The sequence below is a fragment of the Alosa pseudoharengus genome, unplaced genomic scaffold (assembly GCF_046254945.1).
Source record: "Alosa pseudoharengus isolate Yale_2024_CS ecotype anadromous, Long Island Sound unplaced genomic scaffold, YU_APseudo_1.1 YU_APseudo_1.1_scf_18, whole genome shotgun sequence".
In the NCBI taxonomy this organism is placed as follows: domain Eukaryota; kingdom Metazoa; phylum Chordata; class Actinopteri; order Clupeiformes; family Clupeidae; genus Alosa; species Alosa pseudoharengus.
The window spans coordinates 20,382,340-20,404,456 of record NW_027468650.1 but is presented as its reverse complement, the minus strand read 5'-3'; the positions used below and the strand labels follow the sequence as shown (position 1 = coordinate 20,404,456).

General features: G+C 39.3%; 2 protein-coding genes across 2 annotated transcripts; one reads left to right on the top strand and one right to left on the bottom strand.

Annotated features, from left to right (window-relative positions):
* Positions 1-840: 840 nt before the first annotated feature.
* Positions 841-14,615, bottom strand: nsmaf (neutral sphingomyelinase (N-SMase) activation associated factor). The gene is made up of 31 exons (XM_076290485.1): positions 14,514-14,615; positions 13,920-14,009; positions 13,613-13,700; positions 13,461-13,525; positions 13,205-13,241; positions 12,665-12,715; positions 12,483-12,554; positions 12,319-12,366; positions 12,155-12,207; positions 11,917-12,046; positions 9,645-9,716; positions 9,428-9,536; positions 7,664-7,840; positions 7,270-7,349; positions 6,984-7,074; positions 6,676-6,739; positions 6,358-6,409; positions 6,145-6,265; positions 5,827-5,958; positions 5,692-5,734; positions 5,298-5,455; positions 5,081-5,192; positions 4,916-4,974; positions 4,749-4,816; positions 4,546-4,613; positions 3,797-3,920; positions 3,547-3,630; positions 3,270-3,420; positions 2,900-3,002; positions 2,500-2,609; positions 841-2,233 (listed from the first exon to the last, which is right to left on the bottom strand). The coding sequence occupies exons 1-31, from the start codon at positions 14,549-14,551 to the stop codon at positions 2,139-2,141; spliced, it is 2,745 nt and encodes a 914-aa protein (XP_076146600.1). The 5' UTR covers positions 14,552-14,615; the 3' UTR covers positions 841-2,138.
* A 2,364-nt stretch (positions 14,616-16,979) lies between these two features.
* On the top strand, positions 16,980-20,101 carry LOC143131089 (gamma-glutamyl hydrolase-like). Its single transcript, XM_076290486.1, has 8 exons — positions 16,980-17,063; positions 17,237-17,287; positions 17,366-17,450; positions 17,760-17,898; positions 19,175-19,281; positions 19,387-19,477; positions 19,645-19,779; positions 19,929-20,101. Coding segments are annotated over exons 1-8 (735 nt in total). The 5' UTR covers positions 16,980-17,061; the 3' UTR covers positions 20,054-20,101.
* Positions 20,102-22,117: the final 2,016 nt, after the last annotated feature.

Sequence of the window (22,117 nt, the reverse complement as noted above, 5' to 3'; positions counted from 1 at the left end):
TGGCCAAGGATCCCCTTGATGTGTTATTAAACCCATCGACAATACTACGGTAAATGTAAAAATACATTAAGCTAATCCTAATAATTATTTTAGCCACAAGCACTTCGCGATGGATTATACAGTGTGTAAAAATTTGGGGCTTTCTGTGAGCTATCACGCTACAATTATTCCCAGTCATTATGATATAAAATATAATGTTCAAATATGCAACAAATGATTATAATGGCATTGTATAACAACCCTCATAGTAAAAGGGATATTTTAAATTTTTCAAATGTATTTGTTTATTTTTCCTTCCAACTTGCTGAGGCCCCCCTGGCACTCCTTCGCAGCTCCGGCCCCCACTTTGAAAACCACTGGTGTAGCCTACACATAATTTAGTAAAAAGAAAGGTTTTGGACAACTCACTCCTTGACTGGCAAGATGGCGGCGAGCAGAAAAACCAAGCGAGTTGTTCTTTTAGTAAACTCTGTGTACACCAAAAATGTTCTCAATTTACCTAGCGTTTTGTAATTCAACGTTGATACTTGCTTGAGAAGTTGAAGTCGTTCTCTATCTCAGTTGCTTCTAGCGCCACGGTGGTTAAAAATGGTATGGTCTACAATAGGGCTGTCTGAAATCACTTTACATTAAAATGTTCCTATAGTGAAAATAGGAGTTGAACTCGAACTATGAGCATACATTTGTTTTGTTAATAATGGCAGTGTTTTGTGTTACTGCTGTTACATCACTCAAGCAAATCAGTCACATTTTATTCTATTCAAAACAATTTTAGCTGTTACAAAAATGAATATGAATGCATAGAATGCCAATCCACCCATTGAGATAGACTGAGAGCAATTCATCATGGGGTTAATACTTTATTGGATCCACAGACACACATTATACAGTAAACGTAACTGAGAATGAGTGGATATTGGTCCTGAAAGCAGCCATCTGCTCGGTCATGCTATGCCTACCCCCTCTCCACCCCTGAGAGCATGGAGCAGGCTTAGGCTTTGTAAAATAAATAAACACCTGGTTTCAAGAAAACCATTAAAACACCTTTTTTCATTAAAACAAAATGACGGATAACGTTTTTTTTTTGCGTACAAAACAAATGATGAAAATGCAAATGCACTAAAACAATAATGTGCCATAATAATAATAATAAAAAAAATCACTTCTATTGACATTCCATTATTGGACTATATACAAAACCAAGACATGATATTCTTTGTATTATATGACTGATAAACAATGATTTTGATGGGGTTGCAAACATACACACAAACCTCCATGATTGCTGAATTGCCTGTATTCAGAACCTTTATAAGAATGCTCTCTGCACTCAACTGTTTGTACAAAGATGTGCACCGCCTTCACTGGTTTGTTGCAACTGCATTGGTGTGTGTGTCTGTGTGTGTGCGCGCATGAGTGCACATCTGTAGATGTACAGGAAAATGTCTGAAATATGCAGAGCTGCTTTTTTTTTTAAACTAATTCAGTGGTTATGAGCACTTAAAAGCATATTGTTATTAGACTATTAATATTAATGTAATGTTAATTATATATATTTAATATCATGGTAGTCTTTGTCATGCAATGGGCCTGAATGCAACATAGTTGCTCCGCATTGTACATGTATCTATGTAATTAACTTTACTTTACAATAGATTTGTATACTGATTATTAGACCAATGAGAGCTTCACACTTCCAGTGATATTTTTGGTTTGCATGCCTGTACATGTGTGCTCCTGTGTGTGTGTGTGTGTGTGTGTGTGTGTGTGTGTGTGTGTGTGTGTGTGTGTGTGTGTGTGTGTGTGTGTGTGTGTGTGTGTGTGTTTGACAGCAAGAGGCTAAGTCTCAGTAACATTTCAATCAAATCTTTCAAGATATTAAGGCACATTTGAAAATATATCCTGATGTACACAATGAGTAAATCTAGACATCTCACTTCTGACAAGCACTACCACAGTAATAGCACTAACATGTTTATAAGGAAATGGCTACAAAGTACATAGTGCATATCATTAATCGGTACATATCAGTTACCCTTCTATTGCACCAGATTGCAGTATGATTATCATCCCAGACCACAGGGGTGCAAGTGTGTGTGTGTGGTGTGTGTGTGTGTGTGTGTGTGCATGTGCATATTTTAATACTGTGGTTTCCACAGCATGATCTGTTTGTCTTCTCCACCTGTGATGACAGTGCTGCACTGTTCGCTCATCCACATGACAGTGACTGCACCTAGAGGACAGATGGGGAAGTGTGTATAACCACACAGCACAGTACACCGGCAAATAGACCTCTGAAGTTTGCCAAAAAAAAAGGACCCAATGCTGCCATCTTTGGGCAAAGATGCTACCTGGGCCTATTTGTAGGCTAACTTCAGAGGTCTATATAATATGAAATATGACAACTGGTGTGATGTGTGTGTGTGTGTGTGTGCGTGTGTGTGTGTGTGTGTGTGTGTGTGTGTGTGTGTGTGTGTGTGTGTGTGTGACAGTACATACCTGTGTGAGCAGGCAGTTTTTGAGTTACTTTGCTACTGAGCAAGTCCCACACTCTGAGGTCACCTGACTGTCCACCTGAAATCACTGTGTTGCCATCCCAACAAAAGCACCTGTTGCCAAGGAAGTGTCATGTGACAGGATCAAATTACAAACTCACTAGTAGCAGGACTGTAGTTGCTTTAGTAGGAATTATTACACGGCTCTTCATAATGCTGCAGAATGCTCCATTAATTTGAATGGGCCTTCCCAACGTTCGGTGGTCTGATATTTCTCGATAACAGACCGTTGCTAAGCATAACAGACCACTGCGCGTTGGGGTCCGGTTCGCCCTGTCGGAACCTATTTCCCGATAATGACTGGCGTTCTATACATTATTCCTTACGTATTTAGCAGTGTTTACCTTTGTTCCTCCTCTGCTGGGACGGTGGAGATGAGCATGCCAGTCTGGACATCCGTGACCTTCAGGCTGGAGTCCTCTCCTACGCTGAGGATGTGTCTACTGTCTGCAAAACAAAAGGAGTAAGACCCCAGGGAAAATTAAATTGCTTGCAGGACATTCAGCTGCAGACAAAATAAAGGATCTCATATATGCATGCCAACAACACAGACAGTCCCATGAAGCTAATGTAAAGTTACTAGTTAGAAACAAGACTATATGTTTTCCTTAGAAACAAGACTATATGTCTTCCTTAACACGCACACACAGACAAACACACGCGCACACACACACACACACACACACACCACACACACACACACAAGTCACACACCAGGGCTGAATGCCATCTGGTGGATTTTGCCGGAGTGGCAATTCAATTGATGCAGGGGGGACAAACTTCCAATGTCCCAGATGCTGAGGATGCCATCTTTAGTGCCAGAAGCTAGAAGTGTGCCTGCTGGGCTGACAGCTATGCAGTTCACCTGAAGTGACACATTTATGGCAGAAGTTTATTTGATTTATTGCAGTAGAACTAATAATTACTATAAATGCACGCACACTCTCTCATCTCTAAACAGACTGCAGGGAGCACACTGGTCATGACGTACCCCTGCATCATGCTCAAACTCTGCCAGCAGCTCAAACTGGCTCCTTTTGTTGCTGTTGACGTCCGCGGCCACACATCGCCACACCTGTGAGATACACACATTAGCATACACATACAGACCACTGCACAAGTGCACACACATACAGACCAGTTCATGGCTGATTTTAATTGCCATTGTAGTGTACTTGATTGCTTTTATTAAAGGTGTCTCCCATCAAAGTGAATGGCTAACTACTGACTATCTGATGTACCTTAACAGTGGAGTCCCATGATGCAGTATACAGCTGGTCATCCTTCCAGCACATCTGACTGATAGCATCATCATGACCCATTAGAGTGTCCTGCCTCCTCCCAAACGCCACGGAGTAGAAATATCTATGGAGAAAAAATAAACGGAATCAGAAAAAGAGAAAGTGGGAGTAGCACACACACGACCATATCAGAATGAGTCAATAAATGTTGCATGTGAAATTGTTGTACTGTACTTGTTACTTTTGTACAGTAACTGTAAATTCTAGTGAGATATGATCTTTGTCTGGCTGGCTCTGTAATTGGAAGTACACTTGAACCCCTAGAGTTAGTTGTTGAGGGAAGGATGTTGCAAAAGCTCCTTAACATTATGGACAACACCTCACATCCACTGAACGAACTACTTGTCAAACAACAGTGTTTTCAGCTGGAGGTTGCTCCAACTTCGCTGTAACAAGGAGCGTTATAGAAAATCATTCCTGCCCACTGCCATAACTATTTACAACAACTCCCCTTTGTGCCGTGAGAGAAAATCTTATGCTGAGAGTCAATGCAGTTTACAACCTCTTTAACAGAGACTATATCCAATTGTATTTATTTTTTAACTTGTATGTATGTTTATGTGTGATATATGTTTATATTATTAATTGCTGCTATAACACCATAATTTCCCTTTGGGGATGAATAAAGTAATCTATCTATCTATCTATCTATCTATCTGTCTACTAAGGTATTGCTTAATGGATCTTACACATTATTGTCCCACGAAGAGCAGACAACGGTCTGATCCTCAGGCAACATCAGACAGGAAGATAAGGCCTTAGGAAAATGTGCAAAATTTAGGAACTTAGGAAAAAATACAAAACTGCTCACTCAATAAACAGAAACAAACAGCAGAAAGAAAAATTAGAGTACAAGCCATAGTGATCGTGCGACAGTTAATGTGACACTAACCATGTTAGAGAATGACACACTCCTCTGTAGAGCATTTGTGTCCCTGGAAAACATCTTCAGAGTGGAGTCTGTCAAGAAACAAGAGCTTGCTGACACTACTGACTTTGTATGGCTCAGTTATGCTCTGGTGAAAAGTATGGTGGGACATCACCACTGTTGTTGCTCACCTTGTGAGGTGGTGAAAATGGCTGAACCACTGCATGTTACTGCAATTCCCGTCACGGCCCTATGTTACCATGGAAACAAAAAGAAGGCAATCACAGCGTTTTTACCCACAATTGACCAAAAAGAAACAGAGAGAGAGAGAGAGAGATGCAAAGGCGCCAACTCACTCTTTGTGAATTTTGTGACTGGACTGAAGACTCAGTTTGCTCATGTTGCTCCAAGCCATTTTTTTGCTCTCCTCTGTCAGATCTTCAAATGATGAGTCTTCACTGGGCGACACTTGAATGAAACACATACATCACACACACACACAACTAGAATGTAATAAATTGTGGATACTTAATGTATCTAATATATTCCAAGTTGGGCGGGTTTTGGACATACATGGTGAGAGTTCACTGGAGGACGTGGTTGCTGTGGAGACATTGTGGAACCTGGGGGTGATCCTCTGAGGATGAGCAGTGGTGAAGAGCTGCCGTGGTGTTTGCCCAAACTCCAATATCTGAGTCAGCATAGCGATCTTCTGATCTGGGTCCTCAATGCTGATCAGCATGCAAACACACACGCACGCACACACACAGACACATCCAACAACTTTGAAACACAAGTGAGACTTTTCTGTACATATTTTTGTGTGAACCCCTATTAGTTACTTCATCCTTTCTGTGCTATACTTTGTCTGAGTGGTGCTGGTTTCATTCCACAAACTCAGCTAGTCTAATATCACAGGGTGAGGAAGGTTTCATGAGAAACATCTGTTTCTGATGGGTCGACTTACCTATCACAGTCAATTCCTCCTTCATATGTTAATGGATGAAACACTGAAAGAGTGAGAGAAAAATACATATTAACTACAAACTCAAACACATGATGAGCATCATCTAAATTGAGATACTACAAACAAGGGAGTTACCATTATGAGCGGCAATAGCTTCGCTGCCTTTCTGCTTGTAACCAAACACCAGATCGATCCACTCGTGCAGGTGCTCCGATACATACTGAGTCTCCAGAGCACTGCGTAACTTCTCCAAGAAATCCTCTGCATCTGCATCACGCAACACACACACACACACACACACACAATACAGTAAATAGTAAAAGAAAAATCTGAGAAACGAAAACTGTAAACTCCTGAAAAAGTTAGATAAACATGTGTTAAAAGACCGTCAGGAAATGGAATACACAACAGAGATGGAGGCAAGAATGAAAAAGACAAATAAATATGTTTTACCTGCAGCCCAAGGAGGAAGAACTACATCTCCCACACAGCAACCCCCCTGCCTCTTCCCCAGGTTTAGATTCAGCTCATTCTGCAGGAAACTTGAGTCCTTTCCATAAAACTCAGGAATTAACTACAGACACAAACAAACAGGAGGGTTAATACAAGATTATACTGTAGTGGTTTCTGACAGATTTAAACCAATGCTAGCTTTTGGCTACTCACCTCTTTAAAGTCTGTGGCTCCCTCTAAACAGTTCTTCCATGTCTCTGCAATACTAACGGAAAAAATGAAGGCACAGACAAGTGAGACATCCTCTCCTCCCCTTCTCTTCCAAAAACAGTTGCTTGCATGACTTAAACTAGTACAAAGTTTCTAATTTCTATGGAATGACCTTTTTTTTTTGCAGAAACGCAGACTTATTTTCCGCTTAACTTTGCCATTGCTTAAAAGAAAAACAAATGTACAGAAACCTTCTAGATAAAAAAGGAGGTGAAAGAGCCTCGCTCGGTTGCACACTGAGACTTTACTGTGGCACCTTACCTGTTGAACATTCGATCAGCATGGTCATAGCGTCCGTTCTGGAGACACAGCATGTGCTCTGGAGCTGTAAGACACATTGACCTTTGACATTTAGTCATTGGAGGAATGCTTTTTAATGTTCACAATAGAGTGTAACTATGTCTAAATGACTATGACTAAACCATTCAGGCTTCATTAAAACTAATAATGACTGGTAAAACTATAATGACAGGCTATTGGTATGTTATATTATCATTACATGTGTATCCATGTGAATGTGTATGTGTGCGTGTCATTGCATATGTGTTGCATGTTTCGTTGACACCCACCCACTCTAACTAGATAGAAGAGCACATATCCTGGAGATGAGTAGTGACTTCCGTACATGAAGCGAGGATCTGGCATGTCTCTATAACGTGCCTAAACACAAAACAGGAGTCACAATTTAATGTGCATTTCAGCGTCCAGCTGTGTATTTGTCATATCATAAACCTACAAATTACAAGATCACAGGGAAAAAAACACAAAGATGGGGAGAGAGTGAGAGAGAGAGAGAGAGTGAGAGAGAAAGAGCCAGAGGCAGAAACAGACAGTGTCTATGTTGCTTCTTCTCACTAGTAATCTCTCCAGTCTCTCTGTGTTCAGTGCTCCAATTGGTTTACTAAAGTCCCGAAATGTAGCCGGATTCATCAGGTCTGTTGGAACAGAAAGACATTTCAACTAGGAATGTAATGATATGTGTTAATCTGTATCTCATATTACAGGTAGTTTCACATGTGTAGATTAATCAAATTGATCTGCAGTACAGCTATGTAAACATGTATGTGTGTGTGTGTGTGATTATGACCACCATGTATTTAAAAATTCATGTATCTTGTTCGTAACTATATGCATGTGTGACCTGCATGTGTGACCCACCACTGCCTTATGGGAAGAGCCTGTGCATTTTACAAAACAACATGTGTAACTAATGTTAGTGTGAATGTATGTTTACGTAGATGTTCCTCACCTAGCCGTGGGCTGCTGTAGTCACTGATGACCCAGGGGAAGACGGGGTACTGAGACAGGTCATTGACGCTGCGGTCAGCCAGGTTGTTGAGGTGCAGCAGGTACTGGTAGTTGGAAATGTGGCCCTTCTGCCACTGCAGCATGTAGCTCTCTGCTGTGTGTTCCGCCATGTGGTTCTCTGTGGTATAGACACAGCAGTCAGCTACAATGGTGTGTGTGTGTGTGTGTGTGTGTGTGTATGGTGGGATGCAAAAGTATTTAACCCCCTTGAAATTCATCACCATTTGAACATACCCCAAACAGTATTATTGTGAACATTTATATTTGTATGTACATGTATTATGATCATCAAATATAGCTAAAATAGGATATTTGTATATTTAAACCCCAGTGATTTTGAGTTCCAGGTGGCAAATTATTCACAAATCTCTTTCTGGACATAGAAAGTACTCTGTCCAGGAGTCATGCCAGGTTGTGAAATAATACAAGAAATGAGGACTAGAGACAAAGTGATTCATAGGTCCGCATTAACACATTTATGGATGTTACTTATGAAATGGGGAGAGGTTTTATGGTCACATGACACTGAAATAGAGCTTTTTGGCCAATTCTCAAAGCACTACATGCAGTGTACATCTACCATTGACAGAGACTCAAGAAATACCATCCCAATTTTAAAATATGGCAGTGGTAACACCCTCAACTGTGGGATCTGGGAAACCTTTTAGAATTGAAGGGTCAACGAATAGAGATGCATTTTTACACAATATCACAAGAAAGCCTGTTGAAGTCAGTTGTAAAACTAAGGCTGGGAAGAGATTTTGCCCACCAGTAGGGTAATTATCCAAAGCTAAATCAAAACTGGAGTGACCCAAAAACAGTAAAGAGAATATGTAAGGGATAATGCCCGACGAGGTGTCCATTATCAGAAATAAATAGCTTCCGCGAAGTCCATTTATTTCTGATAATGGACGCATCAAAGGGCATTATCATGGTCACTTACGAAATAAATAAATATGAAATCAATTATTAATACTAAATGAGTTTTAGAGCTAAAATCGTTAGTTTTTTCAGCTGTTTACAGTTGATTCCATTGTTGTGAAGCCTGCCTCCAGGCTCAACCGTCGTCCTACTATCGTTGTTATAGTTACCATTCATAAGCATTGATATGGAACGGCGATTAAACTTTTTTTTACCAGATCTACTTCATAGGTGTAGTATATCACTTTTTAAACGACACCCTTTTCAACCTAGACCATGGTATAATCTAGAATAACAGTGAATTCTAGAATAAATCCAGCTAAGGGTATATGGCACTACAGTGCAGAACCAATATCCACCAATTTAGATACCCCATATAAATTCTATGGAGAGGAATTGGATCAAAACAATGCAGAACAATATGTAAAGCTGGTACTGTCACATCAAATGAATTAAGATTTGCTATTACACCACAGGGGTTCTTTTTTTTTTTTTAAGTATATTTTTTTGGGCTTTTATGCCTTTAATGCAACAGGATAGTGGAGAGTGACAGGAAGTAAGTGGGAGAGAGAGTCGGGGTGGGAATCGAACCCGGGTCGCCGGCGTATGGTGCAGGTGGCCCAGCCAGTTGCGCCAAGGCTGGGGCCAAGCAACTTATCTAGCCTTCCAAAGTGTACTAAATAATAAATACTTACAATGATTTGTGTGTGTGTGTGTGTGTGAAAGAGTGAAAGAGAGACCAAGAGGGAGGATAGGAAATGGAGACCAATGTGATGAAACTGACCCAGGAAGGTGGCAATGTAATAGTAGAGCTCATCCCTGTCTTTGGTGTGGTAGAACTTCAGGTAAATGTCTGAACAAAGATCCGTCTCGGAGCAAAACACCTCCAGACCCTGAAAAAAAAATACAGTACACAGGAAACTGAGCATAGGAAAGGCCTGAGTCCAAAATAACAGTTGTTTGTGTTTGTTTGTCTGAACCAAAGTCAAACCATAGCTTACCAGTGGGCGCAATCCATGCCTCCTCTTGTAGATGCGTCTGACACTGTGAAGCCGAATCTGCACCGCTGAGTCCTAGGTGAAGAACAGCAGGAGAGGCCACACAAACAGGTGGTGGTGAGGGAAAATGGATATTGCATGAGGTATGACGGCATAGATAGTCGATGTGTGTGTGTCTGACTGATGACTCTACTGACCACTGTTCTATGGATGGCTCCTCAGAAAATGATTAAAATAGCTATAATAACCATAATATGGTATATTATATTATGGTATATTTTACCTTAATGCAAATAAGACAGCCAATATTATTGGATACCTAATTGTATTGTCCTAGAGCAACGCTATTTGTAAAACACATCTGGACTGAAATTAGAAAGGAAAAAGGGAAAGCAAAAAGCTACTGACCAATAATTCGTCATTATATTAATATCATTTAGCAATTTAAAAACACTAGGTGGCCTTGAGACTCCCCCAAAAAATAAGTGGACATATCTCACACTGATTTTGACCTCAAATAAAAAGTACTACAAACAGGGCAAAAGGAAGAGTACTTATTAACTAAATGTATAAGTAACTAATTAACAGTTACACCAAAAACCTAAATTTCGGCCTTGAGACAACTGCAAAAATAACTGGGCTCAAGTCAGCAAGCTGTGACTTTCTCATGGCCTTGTTGAAAGCTATCAACAGCAAGAAAAAAGGTAGTAAGCATATTAACAAGCACTAAATACATGTGGTACCTCTCATGCATATGCATAAATCAGAAAAAATTGGGACATTATGTAAAATGCAAATAACAACAGAATGTTATAATCTGCAAATCTCGTAAACTCATATTTAGTTGCTAAAAGGACACAGACAACATATCAAATGTTGAAAAAGACAAATTTGACTATTTCATTGAAAATATATGTTCATATTGAATTTGATACCAGCAACACGTTTCAAAAAAAGTTGGGATGGGTGTAACAAAATGCTGGAAAATAACCATTGCCTATGAGCACAGTGTGATACAAAATTCAGAAATGCTAGTGTAAACTTTACCATGCAACAGCCAAAATTGTATTAGACATGATAAAGAAATACCACTGAGGTAACATGGAAAAGGGTAACATGGACTGAGGTAACATGGAAAAGGGTCCTGTGGTTAGACCAATCAAAATCTGCGATTCTTTTTGTAAATCATGGACTCATCTGGGCTAAAGAGGAGAGGGTATATCCAAGTATCCAACATATCCAACTTTTGTGCTTTTAGTGCTCAGCTTGAAACCCAGCATCTATGACAGTGTGGAGGTGCATTAGTGCCTACAGCATGGGCATCTTGCACATCTGGCAAGGCACAATCAATTCTGAATGATGTATACAAGTTTTGAACAACATATACTGCCATCCACGCAATGTTTCTTTTCAGGGAAGACCTTGAATATTTCAGGAAAACAATGCCAAAATGAATTCTGCACATATGTCAACAGTATTTCTCCATAGAGGAAGAGGCCAGGTGCTAAAATGGCCTGTCTGCAGTCCAGACCTGTCAAATTAGGGTCATCATAGAATGAAAAATATGAGTAAGAATACCTCATACTGTTGAGCAACTGAAATCCTATATCGGGCAGGAATGGGACAACATTTAATTCTCAAAACTCTAGCAGCTGGTCTTCTCATTTCCTAAACATTTACAGAATTTTGTTAAATGAAAAGGTGAAGCAGCACAGTGGTAAACATTCCCTGTCCCAACTTTTTTTGGAAACATGTTGCTGGCATGAACTTCAAAATTATCATATATTTTCCATGAAATAGTAAACATTTTAATTTTCAACATTTGATATGTTGTCAATGTCATTTTTGCTGCTAAATATGGGTTTACAAGACTTGTATATTATCACATTCTGTTTTTATTAGCATTTTACACAACGTCCCAACTTTTTTTCTGATTTGGGTTTGTACATTTGGGAAGCTCAAAATAACATTCAAAACAAGGCCATATAAGACCATGAAATATTTGTGGGATTTAAGATGTCATCATATCTCTGATACATGCTAATCAGTCAGCCAGGACTCGGTCAGCCTTGACTCAATCAGCCTTGACTCAATCAGCCTTGACTCTGAAAGCTGTACTATTGTAATGTGAGTAATGTGTTGTAATGTTGCAATGCAAGTGAAGTATTTTTTATTACCATGGTTATCTATTAGCCAGGATGGAGTTATCATGGCCACATCGTGCTGTATTAAGGTGTGGCGCCCTAGTAGACCAAGAGCAGGTGTGAGTACTCACAGGGTAGCCATTGAGTGGTTGGAAGTAGAGGTTCTGGTCAGTGATGCACACATGACCTGGGTTGGTCACCAGAGGAGAGATCATCTCTGCCTCACACTCCATGTGGGGTAGCTCTGAGACACTCTGGAAGCTAATGGACACAGGATTGGACAAATCGTTACTGGCAGCAAAGGAGACAAAGTGAACAGGTCTCTAATGCTAGTGCGTATGACAACAGAAACAGAACTTTTCCTCATACCTATTTTTGTCAAATGAAGTTCTTGCCAATCTGGACTGTAAATTTGCTGCTATCTGAAAAACAACACAACATGGTTCTTTCAATATGTGACTAATTGATTTGGTACACAGCAAATATAGACTGGCCCTTGTGGCGAATGTATGTACTTATGTGTTATGACTGACCATGGCAGTCTGATCACCCAACTTATCCAGACAGGATGCCCTGTGCAACTGATAAAAAAAACATCAGTAAGATGATTACATTATCAATATCTGGCTGCAACAAATGAGCTAAAACTTTATTCAGTTGACCAGTGTTACTATCTAATTGTTTACATCTTGCATACCTGCAGTAAAGTTTGCACAACATCCTCAGTTTTTCTTGATATCTCTAGTTGGAAAAGAATGTCTTGATCGCTCTAGAAAAAGGCCATAGAAATGGTCAGCAAGGTTCAACAAGTTCAACAAGAACTAACATTAAACTATGGTACTATCAATAGTGTGTTTAAAATGTGTAGACAGCACCAACCCTTTCAATTTTGTACGGTGCAACAACATTCCCATCTTTAATAAGGTAAACCTAAATGAAAAAAGCAAGATCACATTTGAAAATAAAAGTTAAAACCGATGCCACTGGGTATAACATTTGATTAGATTAGATTTAACTTTATTGTTATTGAGCAGAGTAAACGAAAGTGCAGACACAATGAAATGCAGTTTGTGTCCAACCAAAAGTGCAAAAAAAAAGTGCCATGTGATATGCACAGTATAGACAGGTGGTGCAGTATTTAACAGTATAAGACATATAGTGCAGTGTAAATGGTAGTATACAGTTAAAAAAGTGGTATGGTGTACAGTAATATAAATTAAATATAAATAAAAGTATAAATATGTACAAAGTATTAGCAGTGTATGAACAACATGTAAAGATATGTGCAGTGTAATAGCAATAACATTATAGGAGTAGTAAAACATAAGTGTATGTGCAGTACAAACAGTATAAAGAGCAGTAGAATAAGGCTGGCTATGTAAATATTTAAATGTGGCATATAAAATCTTACACACTTACCTGTCTGCTTTCCATTGATATACATGGAGGCTTACTTCTGGAATTTAAGAGTTAAAATAAAATACAGAATTTAAGGTTAAAATAAGATAAGTTGTGAATATTCTGACAAACATACACATTGAACACTACAAACAGACATTCCCTAGACCTTGGACCCTACAGTATTTACAACCAATTTAATTGATTTTCTTCTGTGTTTATCCTAACCATCACTTTTAAAAAGAGGTTTTCAGCAGTCTGTAAAAGCTCTGCTTACTCTGTAAAAGGATTTCGCTCATTGTCCTCTGTTGCTTCAATCCTCCTGCAGTCCTTCAAGGGAATCTTTGGGTAAAAGATAAAGAGTAAGACTGGGCAAGTACATCTGATTGTGTGATTCGAGGTAAGTAAAATGTGGAAGCTGGAGTTTACCTTTAGTATGGGCTGAGACGCATCCTCTGGCTCAAATATGACAGATTTTGAACAGACTTTAAAAGATCCTCGAAACTTGCAGGGGGCACTTAAAAGAAAAGTCATAGTGTCAGTCACTGGTGAATATCTATTTTTTTTTTTAAATATAGGAGTTAACAATCACTATAATATGGCTTGGCCAGCAATTTAGTGTTTGGCACAAATGTCTATTTGTCTTATAGAGCATTCACATTTAATCCACCTTTATATCAAGGGCAGAAACTAAACACCAGTTCACCACATACCTCACCCTCTGCCATTAGCTTACCTGTTCTGGGATGAGCATCTGGTGGTCAGCTGATATGCTGTGTGTTGTTCAAAATAATACTCCTCTAGATCCAATAGCAAGAGCGAGAATCTAATGGATGCAATGCAGACAAATATTTAAGCTTCGACAGAGAAAAGCAAATGTTCCTCAATGTAAACAGAAGTATAAGCAATTAAACACGACTGAATGTTTCCATAGGGCTATCTGAAATTCCGACCGCGAGAGCAGCCTAACTTAGGCTAGAGGAAACATCTTGAAAGGAAAACATTCTTGAGGGCCTTTCTTACATGGACTATAGGCCTTTCATATTACATTGTTTCAACGTAGCCTATGCATACAATACAACCTAGAGTAGATGACACGGTACCAACGCATCAGACTACATGAAATGATGTCAGGCCTGCAAAACATATAATCCAGCGACCTCAATTCATAGCTTACGCCCGCAGTCAAAGCTACTGCCTGGACGACGAGGTGACGGGCTGAGTCCAGTCACGTCCCGTAATGTGCAGTTCTTCTCAAAGTTAATGCTTCGATTCCATAACGCATTACACACATTTCACATAAAGGTTTCCAAACAATCGATGGACTAACCTTTCTTTAGATCGCTCCTTTTTCCTAATGAAAGCCATCGCGCGCCGCTCACCCCGTTGGAGAGAAGCGCGTGTAATGACTTCCGTAAACACGGAAATCCTGTAGGGCTGCGATGAGAGTGGTACTGGTAGGAGCTCAATGCCTATTGCCTAACATGGCCTGTGCATGGACACACCACATAATGTATGTTGCAAGTGCCACTGCGAGCCTTAAGATTTATATTTATAACTATTCCCCAAAACGACGATAAAAGAGACGGAGAAAAATATGCAACATAATAGGCTTCATAGTAAGTAAGTAGTAGGCCTAGGCCTAAGTAAAATTTATTTATAAGGCACATTTAAAATACAGTGTACACTGACCAAAGTGCCTTACAAAGTGCAAAAAAGACAGCACATAACACAAACACATACACATACTGTACACATAAGAGTACATAAATGCAGATATCAAACAATCATAAATTGGCAGGAAATGCTAAAGAAGTGTGCTAAGCCTAGGTTTAAAACTATCGATGGAGGGAGCATTTCTAATGGAAGGTGGCAGCTTATTTCATAGACAAATAAATTCATTATTTGCCTCTTTGCATCATTAATTTGTAGAACACTGATTACAACCTTATTGTTAATGTGTTTGGTCATCTAAGTTTCACTCTTTTCTTCAGAGTAGGCTGACCACGTTTTTGTGATGGAGCTCATACAAAATCCTCACACAGTTGACAAATAAAGTAATTTGCTGTAGTTGGTTATGACAGGACAACTTGAGACTCAGATACAGTGAGATAGAGTAGGCTATTCATCACATGCACATAGAATTGTACAGACCAGTTCAGACCAGTAGGGGAGACCGGGGACAGTTGCAACACTTTTTGCATTTGGCTCTGTTACTCAGAGACGGTTTGGATTAGACAAACCAATTTTTTATACAATACACTTACATATGTCTGTTAATAGTCTAAACCATTTAAAGATAATTACAGAATCTACATTTTTCACAATTTGCATTTGAATGTAAGGAGTCAGATGTTGCAACTGACCCCGGGCCCGGGGACAGTTGCAACATTGTTTGGGGATGGTTGCAACATGTTAAAAATACAATATATTACAATATATGTCAGTGCAGCAAAATGATTATTTTTGTATGTAAATACAAGTTATGTAAGTTATAATAATATTACAGTGTTATTTATTCACCAGCTTTGATTAGATGACAATTATAGATTTGTCTAGATGAGTAGGCCTTATGTGTAGATGTCAAATATTGAAGTTGATATAAAATACAGTTGGACTTTAGTGACATAGGAAGAATGGAACAATTTGGGAGGCAATTCACTTTTATTTAGACTATTGTCATGTAAAACATGTTTTTAAAAATATATATTTTATATTATCATATTTATGCATTGTACGCTCGCAGTCGCATGTTGCAACTGTCCCCTTTCCTGTCAGCCATGATAAAACCTCATGTGCTAGCTAAACAAGGGGACCTTGACACATGCTAACCATAGTAGCTTAAAGTTAACATATCACTTATTTAAATCATAAGTTTGAGTTGAATCACAAAAAACAGTGACAGCAGTTTAACAGAAACAAAGCTCAAGAAAATAAATACTTTCATACCTAAAAAACAGTTTTTTTACAATAAATCCTGGAGCAGTTCAGGAATCTCCTTGCTTTTTCTCTGCTAGGGGGGGCATCCAACTGAGCATATGCAGTGTGAGTGTCATCACTCTACCTTGTTTCTGATTGGAGAAAATTGACATGTTGCAACCATCCCCTGTTGCAACTGTCCCCGGTCTCCCCTACTCTCTCAGTCCCTGGATTGGGCATTTCGCTAAATCATGAGGCAGGGGGATCTTATAAAACCCCATCTCTCTGTTTTGTTAAGCTACACTTCTGGCCAGCCTCCATCCAGAATCATGAGGGTGCTCACTCTTGCCTGCCTACTTATAGCACTCAGTGGAATACCTGCAGCTGTTGTTCCACAGAATGACAAGAAAAGAAATGATAGGCCAATCATCGGTGAGTGCCTACTCTCACTAAGATTGGACTTGCAACAAGAAAAACTCAATTAAATTAATCTTCAGTAGTGACATACTTCAGGCTTTATTTGTGTGTTTTTTGTGATTATTGCATGCTTATTTATATGATCTATTTGTGATCATATTTTGATATAACAAACCTATTTGCTAAGGAGGCATATCAGCCCAGAACTACCATGATGTGAAAAGGCAAAAAGAAGTAAATATGGAATTTGTTAACTGGAAATTAATAAAGGAATTTGAAATACAAACATTGTTATATGAGGTATTATATTACTTTACCAAATATACCTATATTGAAGCCTTATATTTTACCTGAAGCTACGTTTTCATTCATATTGTGTTTTTAAAAAAAATCAATATAATAATCAAATAATCAATACTGTTTTTTTCTACTTAGGGGTATTGGCACAAGAGTTAAAATATCCTGAGCCGAAGCGTAATTCCTACATTGCTGCATCTTATGTCAAAACTCTGGAGGCTGCAGGAGCACGCGTCGTGCCTGTGATGTAAGAGCAGCCTCATGGGATCAGTAGGATTCCTCACAAGATGTCTGACTAAAACTCTCTTATTCTCCCTCTCCATAATACATCTGTTTATGTATGGTTGACCTTTGTATGCGTGTGTGTGTGTGTGTGTGTGTGCGTGTGTGTGTGTGTGTGTGTGTGTGTTACTTTCACAGGGTTAATCGGACTGAAGAAGAATACCGTCATTTGTTCAACTCTATCAATGGGTAAGCTGTGGAAAATATCAGTATTGTACATAGTTATAATATATAGAAAGGTGGAACTCAGATATTTCATTCTTACAGTATTCTTCTCCCGGGTGGAGCTGCAAACCTTATGACATCAGGATATGCTAAAGCAGCTCACATCTTCTACAAATTCGCTTTGGAGGTTTGTGAGTCTTATCTTGTTTTTATATAGAAAACCTATGTAGAAAATGAGAGGAGGTTGTACCTCTAGTAAGGAAAACTTTATAATCAGTGCTGACTCATCAGATGCATGAAGTTCATGCAAACACAAATAATTAAAAGGATTCCTGAGAGTGCGGGACACTTACTCCTGGCCTAATTAATTACACTATTGCCCCCAGATTGGATATTTCACTTAAAATTAATTGACTAGTCCATGGTTGTAAAGTATTGCATTATTTTTCATATTTTCATGTGTTTTATCTGTACATCTGTGTGTGTTATAACACAGGCCAACTCCCAGGGTGATTACTTCCCAGTGTGGGGTACTTGTCTGGGATTTGAACAGCTGTTGGTAATTACAAGTGGAGAAAATCTGCTGTGTCGAACTAACACCAGTGGAGTGTCTCTGCCACTGGAGTTTACACAAGGTCAGTGTGGATCAAATACTGAGGACAGCCACCATATATCTCTACACTTACACTAAGTATTTAAGCTTTGAATTTAGCCTTACGTCGTCATACTCAATTCTAGTCATTAGAGTCTGATACTGCTCCATTGGGATGCGATGGTGGGTGTTTCAACCGATACAGGGGTTCTTCCTGATGCCAAATGCCATAACATTGTTCTTGCACTGTCAATATCTTGTACAACAGACGTGATAGCGAAATCTAAATGTCAAACGGGAAGAATGAAACACTTTTGATTTAAATGTCACTTACAAAGACATTGTACCATACTGATAGCTAATATTTTGTCACTAGCTACCTACATCTGTCCTCTGTCAAACACAGTTGCATTTTCAGCTCTGAACAAAACCGTTCAGGAGTTCTGGTCCAACCTTGACTCCGAACAGCTCCGGTTCGGGCATAGTTGCTCCACAACGGAACAAGACCAGACCGAACTCTCCGACCCTAAAATGTTGTGGGTGGGGCAAAGTTAGGCTGGCATCCAGGCTACTTTGAATATAGACATGGATATTAAACTGACGTTTCATCACAAAAATGAAATTAGAATCAACAGTGTCATAAAGGTCATATCAAGGTTAACATCACACTTACGGGTTAGTCAACATAAACCTATACAGATAGATAGATAGATAGATACTATATTGATCCCCAAGGGGAAATTCAAGAACATTATTCAAGAACACAGTACATTAACAAACTATTATAGAGGTATAAAGAAGCCTCTTTAGCTAACAGCACTGATATTTTAATAATAATTGCGTTAGAAATTATAGGGTCAAGAGGAATGGTTCAATAGATAGATAGATAAATAGATAGTGTCATTTATCCAGAGGGAAATTATGTCTCTACATTTTACCCATCCTTGGTTAGTGAACATACACACACAAAGCACACAGCGAGTATTGTGAACACACAAACCTGGAGCAGGGGGCAGCCACTGCTGTGGCAGCTAGAGGGCACTTGGGGGTTAGATGCTTTGCTCAACGGCACCTCTACCATGGATGTGGACATGGAAGAGCAATATCAGCCACTCCCCCGCCTACATTTTTCCTAACCTTTGTTCTTTCTCTCTATCTCTCCCTTTTAATTTCTCTTTCTTCATTTTTTTCACATCAACCATCTCTTATCTGTTTTGTCACACTCTCTCCATTTCTCTATCACCCTTTTTACTCTTTTCTCAGTGCCCTTCTTCTCATCTCTCCTCATTCTTAAATTCCTTCTATCACTCATTTATCAGATGCCGCTGGGAGCAAACTCTTTAAAGATTTCCCACCAGAGGTGATGACAGCTCTGGCAACTGAAAACATCACAGTGAATTTTCATAAGTGGAGCATCTCCATGGAGGTGTGAGAAAACAGTACAGAATGTCAGTATTACATTACGTAATATTACATTACATTACACAGTGATTTTCATCTGTGTTAATCTGGATTGATTTCTCTCTTAAAGAATTTCACCAAGAGCGAAGAGCTGAGAAACTTCTACAAAATCTTAAGCACCAATACAGATGGGAACATAGAGTTCATTTCAACAATGGAGGGTGAGGACATCAGTGAAAATGTGTGTGTGTGTGTGTGTGTGTGTGTGTGTGTGTGTGTGTGTGTGTGCGTGCGTGGGTGGGAGAGAGAGAGAGAGTGTGTGTGTGTGTGTGTGAACCATTCATAGTCTCTGTGTCATTTTTCAAAAACTTTTTTGGACTTTGTATAGCATATGACTATCCTATATATGGAGTCCAATGGCACCCTGAGAAAAATGCGTTCGAGTGGAGTCAGACATACTACCCTCACACACCATCTGCAATCAAAACCACCTTCTACATGGCAGACTTCTTTGTCAATGAGGGTATGCTATAGTAGCCTTATGAATAAACTCTACATAATTGGGAATGAAGAGAACTTGCTTGGGAAACAAAATCACCAGTAGATTATGAAGGGCATGAGGGAGTGTAACCTGTGTAACACTATCGGATGGTTTGATGTTTCCCCTCACAGCAAAGAAAAACTTACATTCCTTTGCCAGTGAAGAGGAGGTGCTGAAGCATCTGATCCAGAACCACAATCCAGACTTCTCTGGTGCCGATGGCTCTTCTTTTCTACAAAAGTATTACTTTGAGTAAACCAAAATAAATGTATGTTTGTTGTGGACATATCATAAATAAAAAATAAAAAATATCAACAGACAAATCTTGAAAATTAAATCTTGATTATAATATGACATGCTGGTGATGTTTTGGATGTGCACACCTAGTAAACTACAAGGCCAAACGACTAGGTCTATAAGATACCAATAGACTAAAGTAGGCCTGTCTATTTCAGCTTTGAAGCTTACTTTATTGTTAAAGGTTTGTTAAGTCTGTGAAGACTTGAAAGCTTAACACTGGGGAGCAGTGCTACCAGCTGAGATATTCTGCATTGTCAGACAGATTAGTAAGATTCACTGTTTCTTAGCTGTAACTGATAGGAGCCATGTCCTAGAGTTTGAGTTATTTGGTGTTTACAATTAGTTCAGTTAAAATAATTTTGAGGGAGGGTAGGGCAGACACAGTTTTCTGTGAATATCTCGAGCGCCACCTAGTTAAACACAAAAAAGTAAAAATGAGGTGTAATCGCAGGTATCTGTGACCTAACACTGCACGAAATTGGAAGTGTAGGATCATTATGACACCCTCTGAATGCACACCAAGTTTCGTGGAATTCCGTTCATGGGGGGCCACACAATAAATGAATTTATGTTACTATACACCAACTGGCCTGTAGGTGGCCGGAGACAGTTTTCTGTGAATATCTCGAGAACCGTAGGGCCTAGGAGGTCCACCTTTTTTTTGTATGTTGGTCTTAAGGGGGCATGTCAACCCATCCCATTACCACTTATTTCATGTATAGCGCCACCTAGTTAAAAATTAAAAAGCAAAAAAATAGGTGTTTTCATCACAATATCTCTGGCTGACATGGTCAAAACTGCACGAAATTGAAAGTGTAGGATCATTATGACACCTTCCGAATGCATGCCATGAACTTTCGTTCATGGGGGACCTTACAATAAAATGATTTATGTGTACATTTAGTGACCGTACACCAACAAGGATTCCCGGGACACTGAAAGACCGGGGTACACGAAACTTGGTGGGCATGTAACCCCACATGGATAGCATGGAACCATCGCTTTTCGTTTTGATCTGTAGCCCCCCCGCTGGACTGGACCCCCCGAAAGGAGGGTAGGGCAGACACAGTTTTCTGTGAATATCTTGAGAACCGTAGGGCCTAGGATGACCAATTTTTCCGTATGTTTGCCTCCAGGGGTCATGTTAACCCATTCCATGTGCACACATGTGCACAAAACAGATACACACACATACATTCACAGTAATCATACGTATGACACATACTCACACAGTAGACATATGTACGCATGCATGCACATGCACAAACACACATACGCAGACAAACACACAAGCACGCACACGCACACACACACACACACACACACACACACACACACACACATAAACATAAACGTGTGCACGCACACATGCACACAATTCAAGAATTTCTCAGAATTATGAACAGGCAAGATGGGGGTGGGGTTGTATAAAATGAATTTTACATGTGAAATCTATGAACTAATCATGTTTTGGTACTTGTTGTCTAGCAGATACCAGTGAGAATTGAGTGTGGATAATGCAATTTAGTGAGACAGTTAGAATCATATAGGCCTTTCAGCGTGATTTATTTTTGTGGAAAAAATGTGCTGGACTGGGCGGCGGTCATATTTTGTACCGCTCTGCGGTACATCTAGTTAAAAGTGTGTTGAGCAAGACTTGACACCTCCTTGTTTGTTGTTGTTTTTTGTGTAGTGTTTATAATCCTAAACATTTCTTTAAAGTCTTATTATTGGTGAAGACATAAACAGGCAGAGCAGGTTTATCTGGAAAGGAGCCCATTTACATTTGCTTATAGTTTTGTCTGCGTTCACTGTGTTCACTTTCGATGAACAATTTACATTTGCTAACAGTTTTGTCTACGTTCACTGTGTTCACTTTCGATGAGCAATTTACATTTGCTAACAGTTTTGTCTGCGTTCACCCGGGGCTAGGTTATTATCAGCTTAGTATATAGAAATTGTGTAAGGGGTCAAGAAGTTCAGATCAAAAGTCAGATAGAGGAGAAACTATGATCTCAGT

What these genes read in the sequence shown, in the direction of transcription:
- nsmaf (XM_076290485.1), bottom strand. Translation starts at nt 14,551, where the DNA reads ATGGCTTTCATTAGGAAAAAGGAGCGATCTAAAGAAAG. An exon ending in ACTTCATTTGACAAAAATAG is followed by an intron (nt 12,047 to 12,154) that starts GTATGAGGAAAA and finishes TGTGTCCATTAG; the next exon opens with CTTCCAGAGTGTCTCAGAGC. An exon ending in CATGGGACTCCACTGTTAAG is followed by an intron (nt 3,631 to 3,796) that starts GTACATCAGATA and finishes TGTATCTCACAG; the next exon opens with GTGTGGCGATGTGTGGCCGC.
- LOC143131089 (XM_076290486.1), top strand. An exon ending in TCTACAAATTCGCTTTGGAG is followed by an intron (nt 17,451 to 17,759) that starts GTTTGTGAGTCT and finishes GTTATAACACAG; the next exon opens with GCCAACTCCCAGGGTGATTA. An exon ending in GTTCATTTCAACAATGGAGG is followed by an intron (nt 19,478 to 19,644) that starts GTGAGGACATCA and finishes GACTTTGTATAG; the next exon opens with CATATGACTATCCTATATAT.